This window comes from Triturus cristatus, chromosome 7 (assembly GCF_964204655.1).
Source record: "Triturus cristatus chromosome 7, aTriCri1.1, whole genome shotgun sequence".
NCBI classification, from domain to species: Eukaryota; Metazoa; Chordata; class Amphibia; order Caudata; family Salamandridae; genus Triturus; species Triturus cristatus.
The window spans coordinates 1,867,310,487-1,867,337,680 of record NC_140590.1 but is presented as its reverse complement, the minus strand read 5'-3'; the positions used below and the strand labels follow the sequence as shown (position 1 = coordinate 1,867,337,680).

The following is a 27,194-nucleotide window of genomic DNA, read 5'->3' as shown; positions in this document are numbered from 1 at the left end:
TAGGGGTCAATAGCAGCAAAGATCATCTTTCACGTGAATATGAATGTGACACCCCGAGCAAAACAGATGCTGTGAAACAAACAAAAAGAACTGACATAGATACTGGTTGAGGAACGATGGACGGCTCACATCCCTCATCTTATCCTGGGTCGCCACTCAAAGTTGACTGTCATCTTGTGGGAATATCGTACAGGGCCCTCCATGATTCTGGACCCTCTTTTCTGAAGAAAGCCCTCTCATGGTACACTCCCTCAAAAAACGCAAGATCCACAGGCCCTTTCAGAGTAAATGCCACTAGATTTAAAAAGATCTAAATGGGGTGGCAACAGCTTTGTGGTCAGAGCTGCGACAGCCTGGAGCCTCCTTCCCCTCAATCTTAGATCAGCTCCCTCCCTATCTCAATTCAGGAAGCTTCTAAAAACTTGGCTTTTCAATCAATAGATCATTCGCACCCCTTTCGTTGCGCCAAGACACCCCCAGGTACACGTTGCGCTTCACAAATAATTTAACATAACATACCATAACATATCCTTCTTCATCTTCAGCGAGCCCCTTGCTAAACTGCCTCCACTTTAGACACATCCTAGTGTTGAAGGTTTTTCTAATGTGCAATTTTAGGTGAAAAAACTTGTGCGTACTAAAGGTTTTTGTGATGAATATAGTTGTAACTGATTAATTTTAATCATGCTGTACTTAAAACGAGATGGGTATAATGTTTAGAAGTGTGATTATTAATGTACTTTAGTTCTGCCACACTTCTTTAAGTGACATCTTTGTATTAAACTTGCTCCTGCTCATTCCCTCTCCCAATCTACGTCCCCCAGTACACGGGGACATAAGTTATTTTCCCTAGAGAGAAAGTCTTGTGAATGACGCTTTCCATCATTTTCCTGGTGTATCTTTCTGAAGGACCAGTCCGCTTGCAGTTCTGATGCAGGCCTGCTAGCACGCTAACGTATGAGCCTTTGTTGAGATTGTTTCATATTGTAGTATACAGCTCCGGACTGCCGTTACTGTGGAAGTCAACGGAAGGAGTTTTCTACCTTAGATTAGGTTTAGTGTTATGAAATCTTAAATTACGTGTTTATTTCGGATTTGTCCAATATGAGCCAACGATGACCAGGTCATGCTAAATCTGCAGTTTTGTTAATTGTTATGCGTAAAAAGTGGATAAAACCCCCTGGTTTTGGGAATTCAGATTGGTGCTCTCATTTTCCTCCTGATACTTTGTCCGATTTACTCGAGATTTCTCTTCTCCTTTAAAATGCTCAACACTGAGATTTTTAAGACACTTTACTACTTGAACAGGGATTCCCATGATTCCAATTTCTGATTTTGTACTCTGTATCTGAGCATTCCTGGCATTTTCTCTACGTTGCTTATTTTGAGACTTATCTAATTAACCCTAAAAAAATGTATTGCTTTAGAATTCAGTTATTGAGTGGTCTCAGTCACTATTTGATTTTACTCTGATAAATTGTTGGGCCTGATGTGGAAGGTGGTGACTCTTACTGCAAGATCACGGGTGTTGGAGACGAATTTCCAGAATTACATTTTGGGATAATCAAAAATATTGCGGTTCAGTGAATTATTGAGGTTCGGGGTCCCACGCATGTCCCCCAAAAGAAGTAAATAGGAACAAAAAATGCCTTTGATGACAAAACCACCAACCTGCTTGAATATGTTTTACTGCCCATGTAAGCAATATAGCAGACGAAGAGCAAACGCAGGGGTAATAAGATGTGGGAGTCTTTGCGAGAGGTGAATACTCAGTCTGTGACACTGATGGACCCGTCTGCTCTGTGCTACTGGAAGAATGAGGGCCGATGTCCTGCGATTAATAGTAATGCAATGCGCACAGACGGACTCGAAATCCCTACCACGGAGAACGGGAGTGGGGGTTCTGTACAGTACTCAATAGAAGGGGCAATTGGGGTAGCAGTGGCAGTGGAAATGGATGCCAGGGGTAAAAAGCAGTGTTGATTAACAGCAGAGGCGGCAACTGGGGGGTGTATGTGTTACAAGGTGGAATATTCTGTAATGAATATAGGACATTTTTTCACATGCCTTTACAACGCATGCCATAACAACGCAGTCGTTACAACAACCGCATTGTTACTTTGTATACCGTTACAACCCAAGTCAGAACAACAACTTGCTTTTAGGGGGCGCTGGATGTTGGAATAGTACAATTTACTATTCCAACTCCAGTCTGTGCGGACACTAGGGAAGGTGTTGGATTTAAAATCCAAAACCTTCTGCCCCCTAACGCAAGTCGATGTTCCGACTTGCGTTGAACCTGTATGCGAAATAACGCGGTCGTTGTAACGACCGCGTTGTTATGGCATGCGTTGTTTAGCATGCAAACTAAAAGCTGTTTACCTACTGTAATATGGGTGGAACACCTTACCATGCAATATTCTCACAATACACATAGATGATCCTTGGATTCAACAACAATAATCCTTAGCTCAGTCCTGGTTGTGAGGCAAAGAGCAGCCAGGCATTACTGGAGGAACACATGTAAAGTATTTTACAGTACCATGATGGTTCATAAGTAAATGAGGCAACTCGAAATTAATTCGAGACCAATTTATAAATTAGAGCTTATTTTTATAGAAATATAGACACCAAAACAAATTTTGTATCATACATATAACCGGAGTTGTGGATTCTTAAAGTGTTCAAAAACAGACGCAGCACATCTGTCTAACTGGTCCCATTGAAGTCATTGGGTTAAACACAGGTGACACTCGGTCACTTGCAGGGTGAGTTCAAACGAACCCTCTTGTGGGTAGGGTCATTCGGGTCCCTAGACAAAGTTCCAACTACTTTGTTACCTTATCCAGGGAGTCCGGGTGCAGAGGTGACTTGACTGTCAGTGGTACTGAATGGGATCAGGGGGAGCTGTCAAACTTGCAGCACTTGATAAATCCACATTTGGAGATGGAGTTCCACTCTACCCACGGGGAGTAGAGGCCTTTGGAGTCGTAGGACCCTGTTTCAACAGCTGGATTTCTTCTACCTTGCTCGGCGACCCCGGGTGCAGAGGTAACTGGCAGCTGGCAATCACCAGGGCAGGTTGCGCCAAAGATGCTATGCCACACACTCGATGACACTAATTTCAGGATGCAGGAACACAGCAGCGGGTCGTTGCCGACTACGGTCGCTGCGAGTTGCTCTCGGGCTGGAGTTGTCACTCAAGTGATCGAATCCCTGAATGGCGATCACCAATCCTTGGCTGTGGCAAATGTAGTCCATGGTTCCTTCGGCGGCTGGAGGTCAACAGGAGTAGAGTGGAAGCTTGAAACTTGGTGTGAATTTAGTTACCACTTCGTGGCTTGCAGGACACCACCTCTCTTCGGGCCACTCTCGACAGGCCCAGCGGGTCGCAATACTTCTCATCAAGTACGTCAATTTTCCTGCAGCTTGCAGGGGATTGAACCCACAAATCCAAGGGAGTCTGCTTTGGTGTCTGATGTCCATTGGAGTCCCTCTTGCTGGGAGCAACGAGTTTTTACCACAAGCACACGGTTTCTGTATATGGTCTGTTCAGGGCACTTAAGTGCCCGCTCTTTGGCAGAGTACAGAGTCCTCTTTTCTGTAACAGCGTCTTCTTTGTGTCTTTTCTCAGATTCAAAGTAAGAACTGAGTTTCTGGTGCCAGGGGAGCCTCTTAAATCCTAGTTTAGGGGGCATTAAGGGCGAAAGGGATAATGGCCAATGGGCTACTGGTCTCTGTGGCTAACCCGCCCCTGAGGTAACAACATACTGTGGGTGTACGTCACCCTTCTACCCAGAGTCCTCTATTTCAGGGTCTGTCAACATGGCAGAACCTTTGCTTGGCCGTACAGACCTCTTAGTCCACCCTAAAGGTGTGGCTAGCTTTTTAGAGGTGTACGCCTCCTGAATAACTAATTTTATCACCTGGTGGGCTGGACAGGGCAGGAAGGGCTTTGGCCTCCAGTGATGATGAAAGCCTTTGAGGATTACCGCTTTTATGACTGTAAACACTAGCCATCCTGGGAGGTTGGAGATGTGACCTCCTTTCTGCCCAGGTCTATGTCTCTGTCCCATCCCACCAGGAGGGCAGACTCTTGACTTGGTGGCAAATGGCTTGGGGAAGCACACCAAGGCACTGGGTGCCTGTATCCTAAGTGGGCACCCATGTGCATGCTAGCTCACCTTTGACACGAGAATCATGTTAGGGGTGAAAAAGCACAGTGTTTGACACCAAACACGACACAATTTGGTCGTTCCATAATGGAACTGGCTATATCAACTTTCCTCAGCATGTTACTCAATGGATCGCAGATCACTTACAGTAAAACCTTGCTTTACAGGGTTACTGTAGAAATGTATATTTTAAAAAAAATCTCCACACCTTTACTATAATGCACTCTACCTCCTGGGCCTAGGAGGACAACCTTAAGAGTGACTTACTTTTTTTATTTTGTTTTATTTGTTTATTGGCATTTTTCAGTACAACAATACTACAATTACAAAGTGTGGTAGACACTACGTTGGCAATTCATGGATATATCAGTTCAGGGCTTATCTTATGCTTAAATACATCAGTCCCAATACATAACAATCAGCAGAAGCATGAGTGGAGGATGGAGTATCACAGCAAGCTCATGGGTGAGCGACCTCTTTCCCATGTGATCCGACATGTCTCGATGCAACAATACTACCATTTACAAAGAGGGGTAGATACTACATTGGCAGTCCCAGCACACAACAGGCCAATGCATAGCTGGAGTTCGGTTATATCAGTCCCAACACCTGGCAATCAACAGGAGCATGAGAAATGGGAGAAATATCACAGTAGTCTCGTTAGTTGTCAATCTATTGGCTACACGGTCCGGCATGTTGCGGTACTACAACACTCCAATTACCAAGTGTGGCAGACTCCACAGTGACCTATCATGAATACAGCAGTCTAGTACTTAGCTTTAGCTTTAGTGTATCAGTCTCAGCACTTAGCAATCTGTGTAAGTATGAGTGGCAAATGATATGTAACAGCAGCCCCCTCAGGATCGACCTCAGGCCCATGTGGCTCATCGTTCTCAGTTTGGCGAGTGGTTTGCGATGGTGTGACCCCATCCTCCGTGCCTGTAGCAGCCACCTTGAGCATATATTGAGTGACCGGTTCCCAGATATCACAGGGTCTCGAGCGACGGGGTAGTAGTTCAGCGTAGATATTGTGTTGCTCCTGACAATAAGTAATGTCGGTCAACCATTCTTTAAACTTGGGCGCTCTGCCCCGCCCCCATCTGCAGGCGATTTTGCGTTTGGCCATCAGTAGACCCCCCCGCCAGGAATCTTTTACGCGGCCTTTGTGGCCTGGAAGGTAGCCCAGGAGACCCATTTCCGGTGTCAGATCCAGCTGTACCCCTAGCATGTCTCCCAAGGCATTCCCCACCTCAGCCCAATATTGCGATGTGGATCTGCACTCCCACGCCAAGTGTAGAAAGCCTGCTCCTTCTTGCTTACAGCAGTCACATCTATTGCTGTCTCGTAACTGGAGCCTATGTAACCTTACTGGGGTGTAATACATTCTGTGGAGGAATTTAAAATGAATAATTCTTAATCTGCTGCTAGCAGTGATGCGTTCGGTTTGTTGACAGCTGTTTGCCCAGGCGTCCTCTGTGATAGGATGCCCCAGTTCCGCTTCCCATCCCTGCTTTACCTTCCCCGCCCCTATAGAGGCTTTGAATATGCGAGACACAGCGTGTGATGCCCCTCCTCGTATCGTTTGGTGCAATGGAAGCAATGCGGGAGTAGCAGCTATGACAGCTTGTTGTAAGCGGATATATAGGAATCTGTCCACAGTGGTAGGTGGTGTGGCGCCTAGAAATGCAGCAGCGTGCTTGAAGTGTCCCTGATGGTACATGTCCCCCCAAAGAGTGACTTACTTACATTAAGGCAGTGGTGTGGCTCTGCAGCACATGGTGTGTGCCGAGCCACTCTCGAGCAGACAGGCTGCTCGCTCAGGGCTGCAATTGCAGACCTGCAGATACACCTTTACATGGTTCACACAGTGTGGCACAATACAGTGCCACGGCCCTGGTGACCCCTTTACCACCCTTGCCCTGGGTACCACTGTTACCATATACTAGAGACTTATAAGGGGGCAAAGTACCTTGCCAATTATGTGTACCAATTTATATTATTTTTAGGGGAAAGAGCACAGGCACTGAGGTGTGGTTAGCAAGTTCCAGTGCACTATCAGAGTCAAACAACAGCCAAATGGGGACAGAAATTGGGTGGCGGGCATCTGCAATGGAGCCCAGTTTCTAAACGTATGACAGGGACAGTCCTTTGGGGACAGCTGTACCAGCATATGTCCCTGGGTGACATCCGTAGAACTGTATTCAAATACCAAGGAGAGTCTACTTACACAAGATGCCGTCTCTTCTCTCAGGGTCCAGGTGGTCAATTGAATACAAATCTCCTTCAGTCTTAATGTGGACAATTGGTTTGATGTCTCCGTGTCCTGTTGTAAAGAGAAACAAAGAAATAAGTCATCAGCCTGAAGCACGTATTCATGAATGAGGTGACGCGACAGAGGAGGAAAGGAGAAGAATCAAAGAGTTACCGCTCGCTAGCCGGCATTTTCAGCTATTATTTTTATTTCTTTTTATTTTAAAACAGATTTTATTGAGTTTTCAAAATCCATCAAAACCTGCACTACCATCGCTCCGCAGTGCAGTACCAGTGTACAACGTGTCATAATGAACAGCTCAATCTGTCAATGTTAATCTGGAACAATACAAACGACAAACAAACTACTCCCTCCCCCATTTCCCCCATAGGTCAATACATGACTTTCTCTCATCAAATTCAGGGCGTGCATTATAGAAAAAGTATGATAAGTCATAATGAAAAGTCTCGGGTAGGGGGGTAATCCAGGGAGTATGATGCATACAGCTGCCCCTCGATTGTAATATATACAGTTCATCTGGGGAATCTACTGGTGATGCCAGTTCTGGGTTGGTCAGGCTGTCCACTAATGCAATCCAGGCTCCCTCCATGTTTCCCATTCCCCTCTGTGCCTCCCTCAGGAGCAGTCTCCCCTCACAGCTCGCCCATTTTACCATCTCATTCTTCCAAGTTGTGAGCTTAGGACCTCTTGTTGCCTTCCAACTACACGCTATTTCCTACTTAGCAACAATATATGCTGGATCATGAAACCTTCCAGTTATCTGTCATTTTGCAAGGGTGGGGAAACAAACTGAGGAGACAGTGACCCGGGGTTCGTGGGATCTCCTTCTCAATGCTCTCCTCTATCGTGCATATAACTCCCTCCCAGAAAGCATGTACCCCAGAGCATGACCAAAACATGTGAAGGAAAAAAGGAGCACCATGATGCGGAACCTTCTCTTTGGTACCAAAGTGCACCAGGAGTGCGGAGAGATTCCCAAACGCCTGTTGCGCTCACATCTCTAAGCCTCAGCAACATGACAATAACCGAAGAGCACAAGCCTTACCTAAGGTGGGGCAGGAGCTGCTCTCTGCTCTTTCAGCATCACAGATGTCCATTAGACCAGACTCCAGTTCTTCCTTTCTGACAGCATCTTCGGAGTTAAGGATGTGATCTCCTAGAAGGAAAAAATAAGCGGGTACCTTCAAAGTGTAAGCATTGGTGGGGCAGAAAACATCCATATGACCACAGATGTACAGGAAGTGGTCATAGACATGTTTGGTTTTAGGTAACAGATTGTTATGGATTGCAACGAGAGCATCTTTCTGGACATGGACAAGCTGCACAAAGGGTTAAGGGCAGCACAAGGAGGGGTTTGAAGCCATTTCAGAGTGGTGCCAGTCTGAGAACATAGTTATATTTTGTATTTTTAAAGTATCCAGACAGCTGTAAATCCCCCCGAGTCTTCTACAAATTCACTACAGCGGACTACAAAAATGGTACCTCTTGAAGGCTGGCTGTTAGCAAATGTCAGAGAAGTGCAACACCCTTCAAGATATGTTCTTATACTGACAGCTTAGAGCAGTGTGAACGTCATGAGGTCTGTATGAATCGCCTTCAGAAAAGGACAGGGGGATAGAGCAGAATATGTTTCTATTATACAGTCATAAAAGCCCCCCACCGTCCAGTCGCTCCAAGCTTCACCCGTAATCCACAGCACTAGGGAATTGTAAACCAAGGTAGAAAAGCTACACAAGAAGAAATCCTTGTGGCTTGTCATCAATATATTGCGTTACTGAATTGAATTGTGCAGTTCTACTCGTTGCCCTCACTCAACATGGACACCGAAAAATAAGTGACTTTAGTGACGTCATTATTCTTATTTCAACCTAAATCGTATTTAGATCAGACTGAAGAAGAATGCAGAGTCCGGACTCAGTATTCTTCATAGATAAGGAAATCTCAAAGCGCCCTCCATAAATGCTTTCACTCGCTGTTTCATTTGGCATGCTGTCTTCTGTGAAAGAGCCCTCAATGCAAAGAACATTTACAACATGAAGCTTACTTAAGGTAGGATCCGTTCTGCTTTCTTCTCCTTCTGCGCCATAGGGATCTGTAAAAGTGGAGTCCATCAACTCTTCTTTTCTCAGAACATTTCCACATTTGAACATGTGATCTCCTGTTGGGAAGCACACACAAGACTAAATTGGAAATTGAATGCCATGAGCACAAATGCTGCAAGTTCTACAGAAGTTATCCTACCAGTCACACTTTTATACGGTGCATGTTCACATACTGCATGGCTAGTATATCTTTAGAATGGGTACCAAGGAGCCCATAGGGTTAAATACTGATGAAGAGATTTATAATTAACTGTAAAGTATATCGGGCGTTGAAACAGTTGTTGCCTCAACGGGTTTTAGATGCTTTTAGATATTTTAAAGTATTCAGAACACACTGTTGGCCTCTTTTTTTGACTCATGGATGTATATGATTATTTATTTGTAGATAAACATGCAAGATTCCGGAAAGAGAATCCGTCTCCGGGTACAAATAACGCAAAGAGCTAATATATCTAGACATGGAAAGTGACCAATTTATTTTTCTTCTTTTTTCTTTTCAATTTTTCTTCATAATAGATCAGTTGGAAATTTGTTGAGATAATTGCTGTCATTTACTTTCGCTATGCCCAATGGGGCGTGACATGTGGTCACACAGAAACATGTAGGCATGCGTATTATGGTTGCACCCAACATAAACCCAAAGTTGTTAACTTTAACGGTGGTGTGTAATTCCCCTCAACATTCGTCGCCCAATGGGGCGCAATTCATTTGGTTGGGACAGCTGCCTGCATTAATGGATCTGTGTGCTTGTTGGAGCTGGATGCACAACAGTGAGTGAACTGTTATGATAGTTCATATGTGTGTGGCAAAATATGTCATTTTTGTAACTCTGTAAATCAGAGATTTAGAAAGAATTCAGTTTAATTCAAATGATTGAAAGTGGAGATGCTGAATTAAAGCTCATTGGGCCACATTTAGGATATAAAATGCTTATTGTATGTATGCATTCCACATTCAAATATGGCTGCCGTAGTCGGAGAGGGCTTATATCCGTCATTTATGTTTATGAAGAGGCTTGTGAAATAGGAAGTGCTCTGTCCATGACTAATGCTGAGTAAGCCTAAAAGCATCTGACGCTCAGGCCACAGAAGCTGGATGCAACCCAGTCTGAAGTTTTACCTTCAAACTTAGTCTCTGAAGCTAAAGTCCAAAATCTTCAGCATGGCAAGGCAGCATGCTGTGGCTGAGGTGGGCTACCCGAGGTTGGATAGCCATTGGACAAGTTCTAGGTGAAGCTGTTAACTTTTGGAGGGAAAAGCTCCAAAAGGGAGAAAGTAGAATTTTGCGCCAAGGAAGGTCCCACTTTTGGTGCCTTCGCCCGGTGAAGAATTCCGGATACCTTCTCTGCGAGGTTGTGCTGAATAGAATTTGATGCTAAGTAAAGCTCAGAGCAGGGGGAAACCTGAATCTTCAGCAGCAACGCACCTTCATCAGATAGGTTTGGCAGGTTTGTCCCAATCCTCTAGAGGTCCTTGGAGCCAAAAAATGTCTAAGTTCCACGTCACTCAGGATGTTAGGATAGGAGTACATGTTGACACAGCCCAGGGTTCCAAGACCTCAGTGAAAGCACTTGGGGGTCAAGACCCTTGGAGTTTACTTCTTTGTCCTGGGTCTCAGGTTGCAGACAGCAGGTTCAGTCCTCTTTTGATCTTCGACAGGTTCAGTAGATTTCTGAGGAGGGTACCGAGGATGCCACACTTATGCCTGGCATCAGCTTGTGGATCTCCCTAACCAAAGCTCCCAGGGTTACCCCCCCCATTGCAGCATTTCCTGTGTACCCTACAGGAAGCAATACCACAGTGGCCCCGTAACTAAATCAAAGACGGTGAAACCCTTGGACTGTGCCCACCCCAGAGGTGTGGCCAGGGAAATAAGCAACCCCTCCTCTGAAGTCACTTCAAAACAGTCCTAGAGGCAGCTCCCTCACCACTGTGATTGGAGTCTGGCTGACTAGGGCTACACTAGGGGACTGTACAGGTGTCGACTGATATCTGCCAGCAACAGGGTTGGCCCCTTTGAAGATAGTTACGTTCCTGGGCACAGCTCAAATAATCATCCTGCCACAGGAACAAAACACATTTCAAAATCCAAGCCTTTGGCTTCTGCTCTGCGAGCAGTTTTCATACCTCATTCAGAGTGAAGCACTCTGAGGGCTGCAGCTGGAATCCAATAAAAATAGCCTCCAGAGGCTTTAAGCAGGGAAAAACTAACTTTCGAAAAGTACCTTTTCCTTAATAAATGTTACAATTCTGACTTAAGCAGTGAATTGGGCATTTAATAAATATTACAAAGAGTCCAAGAATTAAATGTCCAGGTGTTTCCAAGCAAGAGATAGCATTATTACATTTAATATTGCATCACAGTGTTTTCTAACAGAATAACCACCCTTCCCACAGTGAAAATCGGTCTTGGGACTTTTTCAATATAAGGACATGTTGAACATTAAATGTCCTAGTTTTAAATACCATGCTTTTTGCCTTACAGGCAATAACGTCTACTTGGGTGTGCTTTATTCATATTTAAAAAGAAGCTTTAGACCTGTCAAAGGATGTTATTGACAGGCAGAATTGCAGTTTAAAAGCTGCATTTGTCCGCCTGCAATGGTAGGTCGGAAGCCATGTTTCCAGTGCTACTGTAGTGGATGGTACAATGAGTGCTGCAGTCCTTTAACTTACACGCCTAGGGTACACTTTGTACCACATACCTTGAATTTATAGGTAAGTTAAATATGCTAATTAGAGGAATACCAATTTCATCATCCTGAAAAGAAGGAGCACGGACACTTTAACTCTGGTTATCAGGCACAGAGTTCTACAGCTACTGAAAATAGTTAACGAACATTTGGAGGGTACACCATGCAGAAGGTGGTCATTTTCCACAGGTGTGTTGGGTAATTAATGAATGCTGCTCAGTGCTTGGAAGGTCTTGTACTGGTTACTGTTGTGAAATTAATTGAGTAGGTTGCCTTTGGGTCTAATGTTTACATGGTGTGTTGAGGTGTTAGGTGTGATGTCATGGATGGGATGTGTGTAATTAGTAGTGCAGTATTCTTATAAGGTGGTGACAGCTGTGAGTAGGTTTTGTTGTTTTGGGAGGAAACGGGGTTGATTGTTGTATATAGAGGCCCTTTTATTACGCTTAGAAGTCCATGATTGGGTCTGGCGAAGACTTCATGTAGGGGGTTCCAAAACTAACCTAAGAATCGCACACGCTCGTGCTTTTTGTTTTGGCCCACGCTATTGGCCTTTGCGTGCATCTTTTTAACAAAGGCAGCACGCAATTGGCCAAAGGCGGGTGCATTGCTCCGCCCATGGCATATTGGTGCCGGTTACCCGCAGGCCCGACATCTGTTTGCAATTATCGTGCACAGAGGCGTGCGCGATAATAGGAAACAGATGTCTCGGTGTGGCGCGCACGAACACCACTCGTCCTTTTTGTGTCTTATACGCATGGCAGGCTTCAAGTGAAGTGTTTTATGGAAACTCTATACTTCACTTCGAAAGGCACATTTTTCGTTCTAAGCAGTTAACTTTGTATTTGTGTGTGGATGGCTCCATCTAGCTCTTTTTCTTAACTTACTTCGAAAGTTTTCGTGTATCTTTTTGAAATTTCCTGAGATGTCTGCTCGTTCTGACTACCTATATTATTTTTACTCCAGAGAGCTTAGAATAGAGTTTAACAAGCTGCTTTTTTTCCCGGGGGTTGGAAATATAAACATGTCATCCATGGCAACTGAATACAGAGTGCTTCTGTACTAAATATAAACATCACTGGAAAAACGTAGACTGAATTCTAGGATGGCCGGAGCCTAAACCAGCGAGAAACCTGGTGAGTGGAGACTAAACCAGCGGGAAACTGTTTGTGAAATAAAGAATGCTGTTCAAACAAGTTTAAGAATGCTGCCCATTGCGTGTAGGCTGCACGTTCACCACCATCTTGCACAATACTTTTCCATCTAGGTGTTTTTTGCAAAACAAGATACATAATACATATTGATATCTGCCAAATATCGCAACTCCTTCCATTTAGAAAGCGGATTAAAACCTGGCTTTTCCCTTAATTATTTCTTAGTATTCCGCTCTTAATATTCCCATCATTTTCCACCTGAGGAGCAACTCTTCCAGCGCCAGGATACCTGCAAGGTGACAGATGCGCTCTACAAATGTTTTAAATAAATTAAATAATAATAAATAATAACGTGACACCGCCGAGACCCACCTTGAAAACGCGGTGACCTGTATTAAAGTAATTCTGAGGAACAAAATAACTTCTGTACTCCTTGCCCTTGCTAAATTTACCTTGACACTTTTAGCTATTGAATGTTTTTTTTGCCGCTTGACATGTTATTTCTAAGGCCACAATAGTTTCCGTTGGGGATACCAAAAAATCTCTGGTGCAACTCAATGTTTAGTGTTGGCTTTGTCACATTGGTCCCGATGCACAAATGACTTTGCACTCCTAACTTCAACTTGGGTTAGTTAAAAAAAAACCACAAAAAAAAACTTGAGGCATTACAATTCTCTCTCCAAATGTATTTAACACCTGATTGCGTGTCAGTAAGAAGGTGATTCCACGGACTCTTGACAGTGGAATGTGGTGAGGTAATAGGAGCTATTTCACTAGTTTACTACAGCCTTCCATCACAACCAGGGACAATTGAAAAATGCGGGAACCAGTGCGTGCATTATTAGGACGAGAAACATGTACGCTGACACCATCACATTTTTAAATAAATGAGAAATTGGAAAATAATTTCTTCAGAAGGCAATAACATGAGAACATGTAGTTTTCTGTTTCACGGATATGTTTAGACAAAAATAACAAAGTTGTTGCCTGTCAGGATTTAACAGAAAGCAAACCTTTTTCCGATTGGTTCCCCTTACTGTTAGTCGTGGCTTCCAAACAAATAGCCGGGAGTTTTCAAAGCATAGGGGGTTACAAGAACCACTGTTCTGAGTTTCTCTTTTTGACCTGTTTGTGATTAATTTGTTCTCAATGTCTAAGTTGCTTGGGTGGCTCACACTGGCATGTATGGCTAGGGGCTGGTATGTGGTGGCTGCTGCCCCTCTTTAAGAGACGACACTGGAACTGCTGAGGCACATGCACCCGACTCCCGGGCAGGTTGCAGTGGGTACATTTCTTGACTGTGGGGATGTCTAGCTGGCTAGGCCAGACACGGATCCGTGACTCGCATGTGTTTATATACTTCTGTGTGTAATGTATCCTGCCGACCCATGTATTCTTTATTCACTATACCTTTTGAAACAAGCATTTGCAATGCAGTAGGTCTCGCATTTATGAGAGTTTGAGCTATTGGCATTGTAAATGGCAATGCCTTTTATTTATGTGTTGTTTTTAAAACCGATAAATAAAAGGCATTGTCATTTACAATACCAATAACTTAAACTTTCGCACACGCGAGACCTATTGCATTGCAAATGCGTGCTATAAACATTTTAAAAAGCATTAGGAGTGCGCTGTCCTGCCTGCAGGACAAAGCTATTTGAGAAAATAGTGCTCTTGGAGGCTGTAAATAAAGCCTACCGAGTAACAACACACATAACAGGGGGGACGCCATGGGAGGTGATGAACCATGTGTTTCTGGGCAAGCAAGTATGAATGTTAACCCCCCACAGAAGGAGTTGAGAGAAGCGAAGTGACTTAAACACTCAAAGGTGTTGGGCTTAGAAAAAACTTCCAGGGCCTGTATACCTCAAAGAGTCCTATTTTTTACATTCAGGTACTTGCATTCCTTGAAACGTAGTAGGATTCGCAATTCAGAAAAGTACACTAAACAACAAATAAGGAAAAGGTCGAGAAAATTAAAATAACAAAATTGGAAATGTATAATCATGTGCCATTTGCATGCCAATACATTTCATGACTTCGATGGTGTACTACACACTACAAGGACTCTATGGTTCGGAATTGAGGAATGGAATTTGCTATACAAAAAGGTATTTTAACATAGCGCTTCATATTTTATTTCTTCCGTTTCTGCGCGCTGTAATAGGCCTCAGTCTAAAAGGCGTTACTTTTACCCAATGTGTAGCACCCAATTTCCCATCTCGGAAGGGTGGCTCAGACTTCTTCGCCATCCTTTGGAACTGGGGCTCACTGAACCATCATGCAAACTAAAATGTATGTGTTTTCAATATTTCTACCTGGGCAAACGTGAATAAAAGTCATATTCATGGGCATAACACTTGATATTTGGAAAACACGCTTCCTTGCCTAAGGTAAAATGACTAAAATATTTGGGCCCAAAACGTCAATGGGAAACGTGTCCGCATTCCATAACAAACATTCTTTTTTAAAGAATGCCACTGTCTCTCGTCCGCGTCTGCACAATAAATACACAACAAAAGTACCCAAACTATTTTATACAAATGTTACAATTATAATGAAAACAAAATGAGGGCCGCTGAATAGCTTAGAACAGTACAGCTACTTCGTTTCATGAATTCAAAAGTGTAAAATCGCATTCCATAAAACTTCCTGTTCTGCCATCACTTCTATAACTTGGATAACTGAACATTTAAACATACAGTATATTTAGAGTGTGGGGGGGGGGGGGGTGTTATGTAACAATAATGAGGTCAATTATTGTACGTTGCCAGGACCTCGATACAGTATTCCTCGACTATAATACACGCCACAATCAGCATTTTTTTATCACATATTTTAGGCACATATAACATGTAAAGTAGCTTTAAACGCTTTTATCGAGGTGGGAAATGTCTATTAAAATAGATAGGTTAATAACCAAACGTATTAACAGTTTTTTTTATTGTAGTGAACAATATACAAATGTTAAATTACGTTCTATAAAATGCTGAGATATTAGCAAAGAAGTTTTGACATGTTAAGCGCTTCTCTGTCGTTTTGCAACTACTCTCGGCATTGTTCCGCTAACAAAGAGGGTTTTTCATGGAGATAATGCTGATTAAAGTACTGTTTAAATGCATTGTCATACTTACAGCCTAATTAGCTAACGAGATGGAAATCGGACCAAGGCAAGGAACCTGAGTGCAGGACGAATTTACCAGAAGGATATCATTCAAACGTGTTCAATTGTATAGTGTCATCGATGTGAAATATGGGTTTTGAAAACATTTAAGGCTTGAGCGTGCGTGGGCACATTTAAAACAAGCACATAGTAAGAACAGGCAGCACTCGCAGTGTGCGCCGGAAGCTGTAGACCCAAGGTACGCCGGGAGCTGTAGTTCGTTCGTTCCCGGAAGCCGGAAGTGGGGGCGGGACACCTACGAGACTGGGCCAGCCAGGCAGCTGCTATGGATTGGGAGTGAAGGGGAGCGGCTGGTGCAGCAGTGACCGGCTGCGGCGATGGAGGTGTGCAGTGGCCGTCTGCAGGAGCCGCCGCTGCAGTGTGACAGCAGGTGAGGAGAGACAGAGACTGTCATGGTGGGAGTGGCGCGGCTGCGTGTCTTAGGGTGCCCTGGTCTGTCTCCCTTGAGAGGCATCTCGGTGGCGAGGTGTGTGCGCGCGCGTTAGGCAGTCGGGGATGCGGTGGGGTGAGTGCGCGCGCGTGTCTGTGTGTGTGCGTCTGCGCAAGCGCGTCTCAGAAGCGCGTCCACAGACCCCGATCGCTGCGCGTGCCCCGGTCTGTCTCCCTTGAGAGACATCTCGGCAACAATAGTTCTCGTTGGCGCAGCGCTTCGCGCTGCAACGCCAACGAGACCTAAAAAGCAATAAAAACAGATTTGCAAAATAAACATAGGGGGTTACAAGAAGGCATTCTTAGTGTAGTTTAAATCGATGCATTTATTCTTGTTCTAAAATGCAGTGTTTTCATGTAAATTTGTTTTATGGTGTATACTTATTTACGCAGTTATTTAAATAAAATATAGAAACAATTTTAGTGTCCGTTTAATTAAGATTTTGATAAGACAGAACCATAATGAAAATACATTTGTCAGAGGTAACGGGGGCTCCGTGGACTAATGCACTCACTACAAGGGCCTGTATGATCACAGCTTCAAGCCCTGGCGGGTCCACTCAGCCTTTCATCCACTTGAGGTCAATAAAATGAGTGCACCATTGAGTTGTGTAACAATAAACATCTGCTATTCAGCGCCAAGACACTCGTTGGGGGTGAACATGTGCTTTGCAAATACACATGTTAACCTCTTCAGCGCTGCGCGGATTCCCGCGCGGTGCTGAAAGTTCCGAGCGCGGGCGGGGCCATGACGGAACGGTTCCGTCATAAGCACAGCCCAACCGACGTGCATGACGGAACCGTTCCGTCATCGGCGTCGAAGAGGTTAAGTAATACTCCATTTAAAGATCTATGTCTATATTATGGCATACGCCTGACAAGTGACTCGCCAATGGCATTGTTGTTGGGTGAGGGGGTTGTGCAGGCATGTTTAACAAGCATTTGCAATGCAATAGGTCTCGCATTTACGTGAGTTTAAGCTATTGGCATTGTTGATTTATGTTTTAAAAACCAAAACATAAATAAAAGGCATTGTCATTTACAATGCCAATAGCTCAAACTCGCGTAAATGCCAGACCTATTGCATTGCAAATGCTTGTTTAGTATGAGGTTGTGACTGTTTCGGTCCTCAAGGTGTTATATTGTTAGTGAGCTATGACAGATGTGCGCCGTGGTGAGGCTTGCGGTCTGATCATTTGGGTGATTGGCGATATGTGACGCAAGCTCAGTTCTGTGGTAATTGCCGTGTCTTTTACATGTTCTGGTGTGGGAAGGTATTGTTGGTGTGATGTTAGAATCGAAGTCTAAAGATGGGGGTGGCATATGTGTAGTCGGCTCGAGTGCTATTTCAGTTAAAAAGTCTTCGGTAACAGAAGTGTTATTTTCATCATGTTACAACCTTACATTGTTTGGCTTCAAGACTTCTTAACCTTGATATAGGGGAATTGTGTGAGGCATCCATTTGCACAGGTGGGTGATTTTTTTTATATGAACTAGTTCTGAGTGGTCGGTATGTATGATGGTGGGTGTAGGCTGTGGAGATCCTTAGAAAGCAGTATTGTTCATGTGACCGTGCATCGTGGTGGGTCTTGAGTTGTCAGTATGTATGATGATGGGTGTAGGCTGTGGAGATCCTTAGAAAGCAGTATTGTTCATGTGACCGTGCATCGCGGTGGGTCTTGAGTGGTCGGTATGTATGATGGTGGGTGTAGGCTGTGGAGATCCTTAGAAAGCAGTATTGTTCATGTGACCGTGCATCGTGGTGGGTCTTGAGTGGTCGGTATGTATGATGGTGGGTGTAGGCTGTGGAGATCCTTAGAAAGCAGTATTGTTCATGTGACCGTGCATCGTAGTGGGTCTTGAGTGGTCGGTATGTATGATGGTGGGTGTAGGCTGTGGAGATCCTTAGAAAGCAGTATGTCTTTAAAGCTGTATTGGTCATGTGACCGTGCATCGTGGTGGGTCTTACGGGTTCTGCTGCAGTTGGAATCAGGATGTCTCTTAAGTCCTGGTCAGCTCCGTGGCTTTGATGCTGTGTAATGCACATGAGGACGTTGGGGATAGTATCCAAGGTGAAGTGTTGTTTTACAGTAAAGAAGAGCCAGGTTTGGTTTTGCTACATCAGTTCTGGGAGTTGCCCTTGGCTGGTGTTAAGGTGTACTGCATACAAAGAAACTATGTAAGTTAAGCAATTTTATACATAAAAAAGAAAAGTACAGAGAAGTATTACAGTGAAAACGATCTTTATTGGGTAATGTACCTTCCCATTAAAGGATTCTACTCAGCTTTCCCCATCATCTTTAAGTGCCTAATTTTCGTACAACTGTAAATCTTTTGCCACGTAGGACCCCCTTACCTCCACCAGTTTCTGCATTTATTCCTCATCCTCGGCACAAACAATTTCACCCTGGAGGGAATCTTACACCCAGGAATTAACGCTCCTCACTGATATCAGTAATTCCAGGGTGGTGAACTTTGGACGGCTACCAGAAACCCTGTAAGGAGCCCCTTGCTGTCTGCATTGGTTGCTGCAAAGCATTCTCAGACCTACTATTTAAGCTTATGAGGGTAAATAATCCAATTCAAAATAAAAGAACTGTGTGGCATCCACTGAGCACATATTTTTAAATAGTTGAGTAATGGGTCTGTAGCTAGATTGCGGCTGGAAAAATAACGGGCATCAGCCGTGCCACTCACAGGTGGAAGAGAAAAGGTTACCACATACAACATCTGAGCCACTGAAAGATACATATTTAAGTTCTTCCAGTACAGAAACACAGACATCTGATCAGAAATGTACCGGTCAGGACCCTCAGGTCTATGGGATTACCAGTGGGCAGACTGGGAGTCACCTCACTATGGTCTTTTGCGGTGAGAGTATGGCATCACCGAAACATCAGGTTATCGTCAAACCATCAGCGGATCGCATATAAACATGGGTGCTTAGGGACAGGACCTAACAACACCTGCTTTATCTGGTCATACCCTCCGACGTGATTTCACATCCAGCCATGGACTGGTGGGAGCTGGTACGCTGTCCCACTGTTGCCTGAACCTCCAAGATTTGGCTGTTATAATGAATTTCAGTCATTCTACCGAGATGATAAAATCATGGGGGCCATCTTGACACCTCACCTCTAAAAATGAAATCTGTGAGATTGTTGACGCTTCCGACTGAAAATCCTCAAATAATGTTAGCCCAACGGGCAATGACAGAAGTCCAGATCCACTCGAGTATTGACTAGACCTGCATACAACAGACATGGGCTGTTCCGCTATGTCGGAATAACCTCCAGACAGAGGGAGGTCGAATAATCATTGGCATTACAACAGCATTGATTTTTGGACACTTGAGGTATATATATATATATAACATGTCAGTATATGTCACATGCACCTGAGGTCTAAGACAACATTTCAGTATACGTTACATGCACTTGAGGTCTTATATAACATTTCAGTACATGTCACATGCACCTGAGGTATTATAGAACATTTCAGTACATGTCGCATGCACTTGAGGTCTTAGACAACATTTCAGTATATGTCACATGCACCTGAGATCTTAGACAACATTTCAGAACACATCACATGCACTTGAGGTCTTAGACACCATTTCAGTACATGTCACATGCACTTGAGGTCTTATACAACATTTCATTACACGTCACATGCACTCGTATGATTGTATACATTTATGTTGATTTGTAAACTGACTCTGGACCTGGAATATTGTGCAGTTTTTAAATACATACAATGCTGTGCTTCTTATGTGGTTCCATCATTTTGGAATACTGGTTTGCATTCTCCTATGTGGACACCACTAACTGCAAATGTGAGTTTCATGCAAGAACATTTCTGACAGAGAACAGTAACAACTGGTTTAAAATGCTCAGACTTGAGTGTACTTCGAATCTGGGAATTCAGGCTCAGTGCACAACATGTACAAATGGACTAAGCCTCGCTGGAAGGCAATGCACAGGAGGACGCAATAGACTTTGGACCATTTGCAAACTATTCAAGTGCATGACGGACGCCTTTCAATCCAGGGGCTCTCTCACATGGACAATTGGATCATAAAGATTGAGTGGGGCCCAGTAGGGAGCACAACAAGAACTTCTATCAAAGACCACCTATATAACGTAGACAATGACCCTGAACCTAACAGGACTAAGCAAAAACTGCCGCGAACGGCCATTGTAAAGGAGTTGCTCTCACATTTTAATTAATTTTTGCTGTGCAGTCTTAAAAGGACACAAAGTCGCAAACAGAGCACATGCAGGCGTTGTGCATTTTTATTTCAATGCTGGGAAGCTCCATGGGGGAGGGCGGATGGGAGGAGGGGGGTTTCTTAAGTGAGGGAGAGAGAGAGGGAGTGGGGGGGAGAGAGAGGGAGTGGGGGGAGAGATAGGGAGAGGGGGAGAGAAGGGGAGGGGGAGAGAAGGGGAGGGGGAGAGAGGGAGCAGTGGGAGAGAGGGCGAGGGGAAGAGAGAGAGAGAGAGAGAGAGAGAGAGAGAGAGAGAGAGAGAGAGAGAGAAAGATAGAGAGAGGGCAAGAGAGAGGGAGAGGGGGAGAGAAGGGGCGGGGGAGAGAGGGCGAGGGGGGAGAGAGGGTGAGCGGAAGAGAGAGAGAGAAAGATAGAGAGAGGGGGAGGGAGAGAGAGAGGGGGAGAGGGAGAGGAGGGGAGAGAGGGAGAGAGAGGAAGAGAGAGGGGGAGAGGGGAAGAGAGAGGGGGAGAGGGGAAGAGAGAGGGGGAGAGGGGAAGATAGAGAGAGTGAGGGAGGGGGGGACAGAGAGAAAAAGAGGGAGAGGGGGAGAGAGACCAATGGGGAGAGAGAGGGAGGGGGAGAGAGGGAGGGGGAGAGAGGAAGAGGGGGAGAGAAAAAGAGGGAGAGGGGGAGAGAGACAGATGGGGAGAGAGAGGGAGGGGGAGAGAGGAAAAGGGGGAGAGGAAGAGGGGGAGAGAAAAAGAGGGAGGGGGGACAGAGAGAAAAAGGGAGAGGAGGAGAGAGAAGGAGAGGGGGACAGAGAGAAAAAGGGAAAGGAGGGGAGAGAAAAAGGGAGAGGAGGAGAGAGAAAAAGAGGGAGGGGGACAGAGAGAAAAAGGGAGAGGAGGAGAGAGAAAAAGGGAGAGGAGGAGAGAGAAAAAGGGAGAGGAGGAGAGAGAAAAAGAGTGAGGGGGAGAAAGAGAAAAAGGGAGGGGGAGAAAGAAATATGGGGAGAGGGGCAGAGAGGGAGAGAGAGAGGCAGATGGGGAGAGAGAGAGGGAGAGGGAGGGAGAGAGAGAGAGAAAGAGGGGGAGGGAGAAGGTGAGAGGGTGAGGGAGAGGAGAGGGAGAGGGGGAGGAGGGAGAGAGTGAGGGAGAGAAAGAGGGAGAGGGTGAGAGAAAAAGAGAGAGGGGTGTAGTGTAGTTCCTATATTCCCGATAGGCCCTGCGCATTGGAATGATATACACTATAGTTTTGACATAGGACTGAGGTCAATATGTCTCTATTGAGTACATTAAACTTAATTACTTGTGTGTGCCAGCTAACTCAGAGGTCACTAGAAACTTCTTGAATAAACAAGAAGGAATTAGTTTCTGACAACCGCATAAACATGACAACTTTGTTTCCCTTAGAATCGGAACAATCTCAGAATTGTGGAAACAATAGATAACAGTTTCACTAAGTCAATCGTGCATGCTTCGTTTCTACAGAGTTACACAGAAATAGATAGACGGGTGTTTCTATAAAAAGGGTTTATTGAACAGTCTTATTTCTCGTGCAAGAGATATGAACTGCTACAGTCGTAAGACAGAATGCGAAGTAAAATATGAACAGTGTTAGCAGTAAGATAAAATAATACTGCAACAGCATGGTTTGTAGCTATGACAGATATTCATAAAAATACATACATAAATAACGCAGGCCAAAATGTTAATACTCATCTGATGCTTCTAGCTAGTTCTACCCCAGTGTACCTAACCTAAGTGTAGTACGAGGTAAGAAGTAGGTGCTGTTTGTCTATAGTCTAGTTTAGCTATAGTTGCCAAGATTTGCCAAAAGTCCCTCTAGGTTCTAGTCCGCTCCATACCTTAGAATGAGTGAGGTTGTAATCTCTTTCCGAGTCTCGATCTCTAAGACCCCACAAGGGGAGTCAGAAACACTGGAGCTGGGTTCTCTGCGAGGAGGATGACAGCGTCTGGTCAGTGCGTCAGGTGGGGACTTGACTCCCTTCCGAACTTGCCGTGGCGAGCCGCGTCGTGCAAGTATGCAGTTGAACCGTGGTTTGCAAAATCAACAGTTGATGGACAGAATGCAGAACAATGTCATAGATTCACCCCAGTACAGAGATCTGGGCCTAAATCCATCGTTTTTTTGCTCACCATGCCATTCCAGTTTGCACCCAGCCATATTCAAATCAGTCTTGACCCTGTTCCTCATGGGAACAGTCCAGCCCGAACTGCCAAGCCAGGTCCTCCCCGGACTGGAAACAAGCACCCTAAGACCGGTTTCGGGGTTTCACCTCTCTTCAGCCAGGATAGCTTGATTCCAGTGGCATGGAGAGCACGGACCCACGTCTGGGCATACCCGTCCCACTCTGGGTGACAAATGCAAAAACAGTTGATGGACAGAATGCAACCGTGGTTTGCCATGGTAAGTGAAGGTATATTTATACTTTGAAGGTGTTTAGGAATGCCAGTATTGACGTAAAAGTCGGGCAGAAGAACGTCATGAATGAACCCCTAAGGAATAGATGTTCATGCATACTAAATGAGTTCTTGGAGAAATCAATATCCAAGCAAGGGGAAGTCCTAAAGGCTTAAGAGTCTGGTTTTCCAAGAACTCGTGACGTAGATGAATGGATGTAGGTGGAAGATGAATGGATGTAGGTGGCCAAGCCTGTATTTGGTTAGCATGGATAATGCCTAAATAAGGGTAGGATTTCTATGCCTAAATATGGGCAATGCGAATTGTGCCTATATAAGGACTTAAATCTGGAAACCTATATACGGTATCTAAGAGGAGGAGAGGGGGAGAGGGAGAGAACGAACCATGTTCCAGATGGTCCCTTGTCAGTAGCACACAAGAGTCATGGCACGCTTGAATAACTGGCGAGGGCCCAATCTATACATTCAAAACAACACGAAGTGTGGAAAAAAAACCCAAATCTTCTCTCCATGATACCAATGGATCCCTCCTCCATTTACTACTCACGTGAAGGAGGATTAACACTGCCCCTTATTTCCAAGTCCTGAATGCCCACAGCGCACAAGTCATCCTTTGGTTGTGGTCTTAAAGAAAAGACAGAAGTGGCAATCAGAGGACCTGTTATGAACAGAAAATGTGATATTATTGCAAGGTATAGTGAAAGGACAAAATGCAACAATAACAATTGAATGGAAAAATGAGAAAAATTATTTTGCCAAATATTTGGTGCCTTGACTAAAATACCACGGTGTGGTTTCAAGTGCCAGCCTCCAGGTAATAAACTGTGCCTCCTCTCAGGAACTGACACTCAACATATTCCACTCCCTGATGTGGTTCTCATACACTAATGCCTCGTGCCCGACCTTCCCTTACTCAAGGGACATTTTCCACTAGTAGGAGACAGGAGCACCCACCGCCTCCCTAAGAGGCAGAAAAAACGAAGGACACAACTGGCTAGGAAAGGATAGGCATATGTGCCGGGGTAACCATTAACATCCACCCGAATTCCAGCGTCAATAAAACACTGGCCACCAAGGAGAAGGTTTTTTTCTCAGGTGTGTGTATATATGTATATATATATATAAAAACGTAAACATACTACCTACACCTACACACACACCTACCTACACTTACACCTACACACACACCTACCTACACACACACCTACCTACACACACACACACACCTACCTACACACACACCTACACACACACACACACCTACACACACACACCTACACACACACACACCTACACACACACACCTACACACACACCTACACACACACACACACCTACACACACACACACACCTACACACACACACACACACACACACACCCACACACACACACACACACACACACCTACACACACACACACACACACACACACACACACCTACACACACACACCCCCTCTGTGGTATTTATATATTGCAAACCTAGCCAAGAGGCAGCAAAGTACTCTACAGAGTCAAAGACACAGACATAATAAATGATTGTAGAAGAAGTTGCTTTCCAAGAGCCACAGTGGACTGGTACTTTGTTGTAATCTAGTGTGTATCATATTTCTTCTGGTCCTTGATGAGGCATGCTGTGGTATGTCGGAGACTCTTAAAGGTGGGTGAGTGCAGTGTTGGGAGGCTGTGGAGAAGGATTTTGCCACCACCAGGAGGCAAGTATAAGAGCTTGAACAACAGTTCTGAAATGGCTTTCTGCAAGAAATTGTCTCTTTTTGTATAGACAGACCTGGAACTAAGCAGTTTTTATTTTCTTGGCAATAAGCGGTCCACTGCAATAATGCAGCAGAGGAGTACCAAAGTATGTAGCAGGATGGCTTTATAATGTGGCAACAAATGGCAAATTATGAGGTGCAATGCCGCACATTTTGTGATACTATTACTCAAGCAGGACTTCTAGAGCACTGCTAATCACCCATGAGAGTATCCATGCGCAGAGAACCCTGTTGCTGGGGGGGGTTCAGGTGAACATCAAGTCTTGAGTCTTCCTGAATTCCAGCAGCGAGGCTGAGGTCCGGAGTTAAAGGGGGAGGCCGTTCCAGGACTTCGCGGAAGGTAGGAGAAGGAGTTCCTTCCCCTGCTGCCCCGGCGGATGGGAAGGGGGGGGAGCAAGGGAGAGTGAGGCAGAGCACTGGTGGCTTGGTGGAAATTCAGGCAGTGATTGTTGTCTGCTGGTCCTTGGTTGTGCAGAACTTTGTAGGTGTGGATCGGCTTCTTGAATTGACAGCCCTTCCATATGGGGAGCCAGTGGAGCTTCCTGTGGTGGGGGGGGGGGTTGATGTGGGTCCACTTCAGGAGGTCGGGTTAGGAGTCTGGAAGCTGACTTCAGTATGGTCTGCAGTCTTTTCAGGAGGTGCGAGACGGTTCCTACGTAGAGTGCATTGTCATATTCAAGTCAGCTGGTGACTAGGGCTTGGGTGGCGGCTTGTCTGGTGTGGACGGAAAGCCATTTGAAGATCTTGTGGAGTATGAGGAGAGTGGAGAAGCAGACAGAGGAGACTGCCTTGATCAGGCTTCTCACAGACAGCTTGCTGTCCAGGATGATGCCAAGGTTGTGGGTATGGTATGAGGAGTGGGTGAGGGTCCTAGTTCGCAGTGCCACCAGGCATCTCTCCATGGGGAGGTTTTGTTCCCAAAGATCAGCGCTTCCGTTTTGTCTGTGTTGAGCTTTAGGTAGTTGTCTTTCATCCAATTGGCAATGTTTGCCAAGCACCTACGGAAGCTGTCCATTGAGGTGGAGGGATCTTCAGAGAGGCCGAGTTGGATGTCGTTGGCGTAGGATATGATGTTTCAGCCACGTGTTCTGACGATGTTGACCAATGAGTCATGTGGGTGTTGAACAGTGTAGGGCTGAGGGACAAGCCTTGAGGGACGCCGCAGATGATGTTCTTGGGTTGAAGGGTAGTAGGTTGATTCTCTGGGTTCCACCGGTGAGGAAGGAGGCAATACATTTGGAGGTGTCTCCTTGGATTTCAATGTGGTGGAAGCCATCTGATGAGAATGTGGTGGGACATGGTGTTAAATGCTGCTGAGTTTGTGGACGATCAGGGCCATTGTTTCTCCCCATTCAAGGAGGGTTCTGATGTAGTCTGTTGCAGCTATCAGGGCGGTTTTGGTGCTGTGGCTGGTTGGGAATCCAGTTTGGGAGGTGTCAGGAAGGTTGTTATTCTCCAGGTGTTCGGTGAGTTGGCGGTTGATGGCTTTTTCAAGGACTTTGGCTGAAAAGAGGAGCAAGGAGATGGGACGGTATTTCTCGAGTTCGCAGGGGCCAGCGGAAGGTTTCCTGAGGAGGGTGTTTGACTTATTTTTGTTTGCATCCTTCAAGGAAGGTGGCCGAGGTGATAGATGCATTGAAGATGGCAGTGAGCTTGTTGCTAATCATCTTGCTCCCTAGGTTGAAAAAGCGGCGGGGGCAGGGGTCAGGGGTCCATGGGTACTTGAGTGGACGGAGTACATGATGGCTGTGGTGTCATGTGTGGCAAGCTGGGCCCAGGTGGTGAGCAGGTGGTCGGGGTTAACATGTGGGAGGGAGATGGCTGAGAAAGTCAGGGTTCGAGGTTCTTGTAAATGGTGAAGAACTTGCTGTCAAGAAATCCACCAGGGTATTACAGAGTTGCTGGAAGGGAGTAATGTTTTTGTTGGCTTAGAGGTTGGAGAACTCTGACTATGTTGGAAGTGTTCTTTGCTGTGGTTGAAACAGGCTTCAATGCGGTTGGCAGAAGTACTCCTTTTTTGTCTTCTTCAAGAGAAGGTGGTATTTTTTGAGCGATGCCTTGAATGTTGCTTGGTCTGTGGGCTTCTTGCTGGCGTGCTATTTCTTTTCCAGTCGTTTGCAGTTGCATTTGGTAGTTCTGAGTTACATGGTGTACCAACTGGCCTGTTTGGAGGATCTGTTGGGTTTAGTGTGCCTGACAGGGGCGACTCGGTTGGTGCACTCGGTGATCCAGGCGGAGAAGTTCTTGACAGCCAGTTCTAGGTTGGTTGCGGCATCAGGGTTGGAAGCTCGCTGAAACTTTGTACCAGCTGCAACGGGAGGTGCCGAGCTGCTTGGTCGTGGTGCTGGGGGCTCCTGTAATGGTGAAGTGGACAATGGAATGGTCTGTCTACGTGAGCTTGGTGACATGACTGTACTTGACTGTTGCTGGCACTGAAGATGGTGCTGAGTGCGTGTCCTGTGGTGAGTGTGAGGTCGCGGAGTAGTCCAATGTTGTTCATGCTTTCGAGAAGGTTGGTGGTTCTGGTGCCGTTGGGGCGGTCAAGGTGAAAATTGAGGTCTCGGAAGAAGATGTAGTGTTTGGAGTTATGGGGAGCGGGGTGATGAATTCGGGGATGGCGTTGCAGAGGTTGGGGTAAGGTCCAGGGGGTATGTAGGCGAGGGTGCTTCTGATGGTGGTTTTTGCCATCGATTTGGAGTTGGAAGTTGAGGTGTCGCATGATTGGGGTGGTGTCGCCTGCATTGGTGGTGCAGTTTGT

At 45.4% G+C, this 27,194-nt stretch overlaps 1 protein-coding gene across 1 annotated transcript in view; it reads right to left on the bottom strand.

Annotated features, from left to right (window-relative positions):
* LOC146813539 (uncharacterized) overlaps positions 1 to 27,194 on the bottom strand; it is a 140,482-nt gene that overhangs the window by 79,769 nt on the left and 33,519 nt on the right. The window contains exons 3-6 of the mRNA XM_085620302.1: positions 23,208 to 23,318; positions 8,492 to 8,605; positions 7,493 to 7,603; positions 6,403 to 6,498 (exon numbers count right to left, since the gene is read on the bottom strand). Coding sequence (XP_085476428.1) covers positions 6,403 to 6,498; positions 7,493 to 7,603; positions 8,492 to 8,605; positions 23,208 to 23,318 — 432 coding nt within the window. The remainder of the gene's footprint in view (positions 1 to 6,402; positions 6,499 to 7,492; positions 7,604 to 8,491; positions 8,606 to 23,207; positions 23,319 to 27,194) is intronic.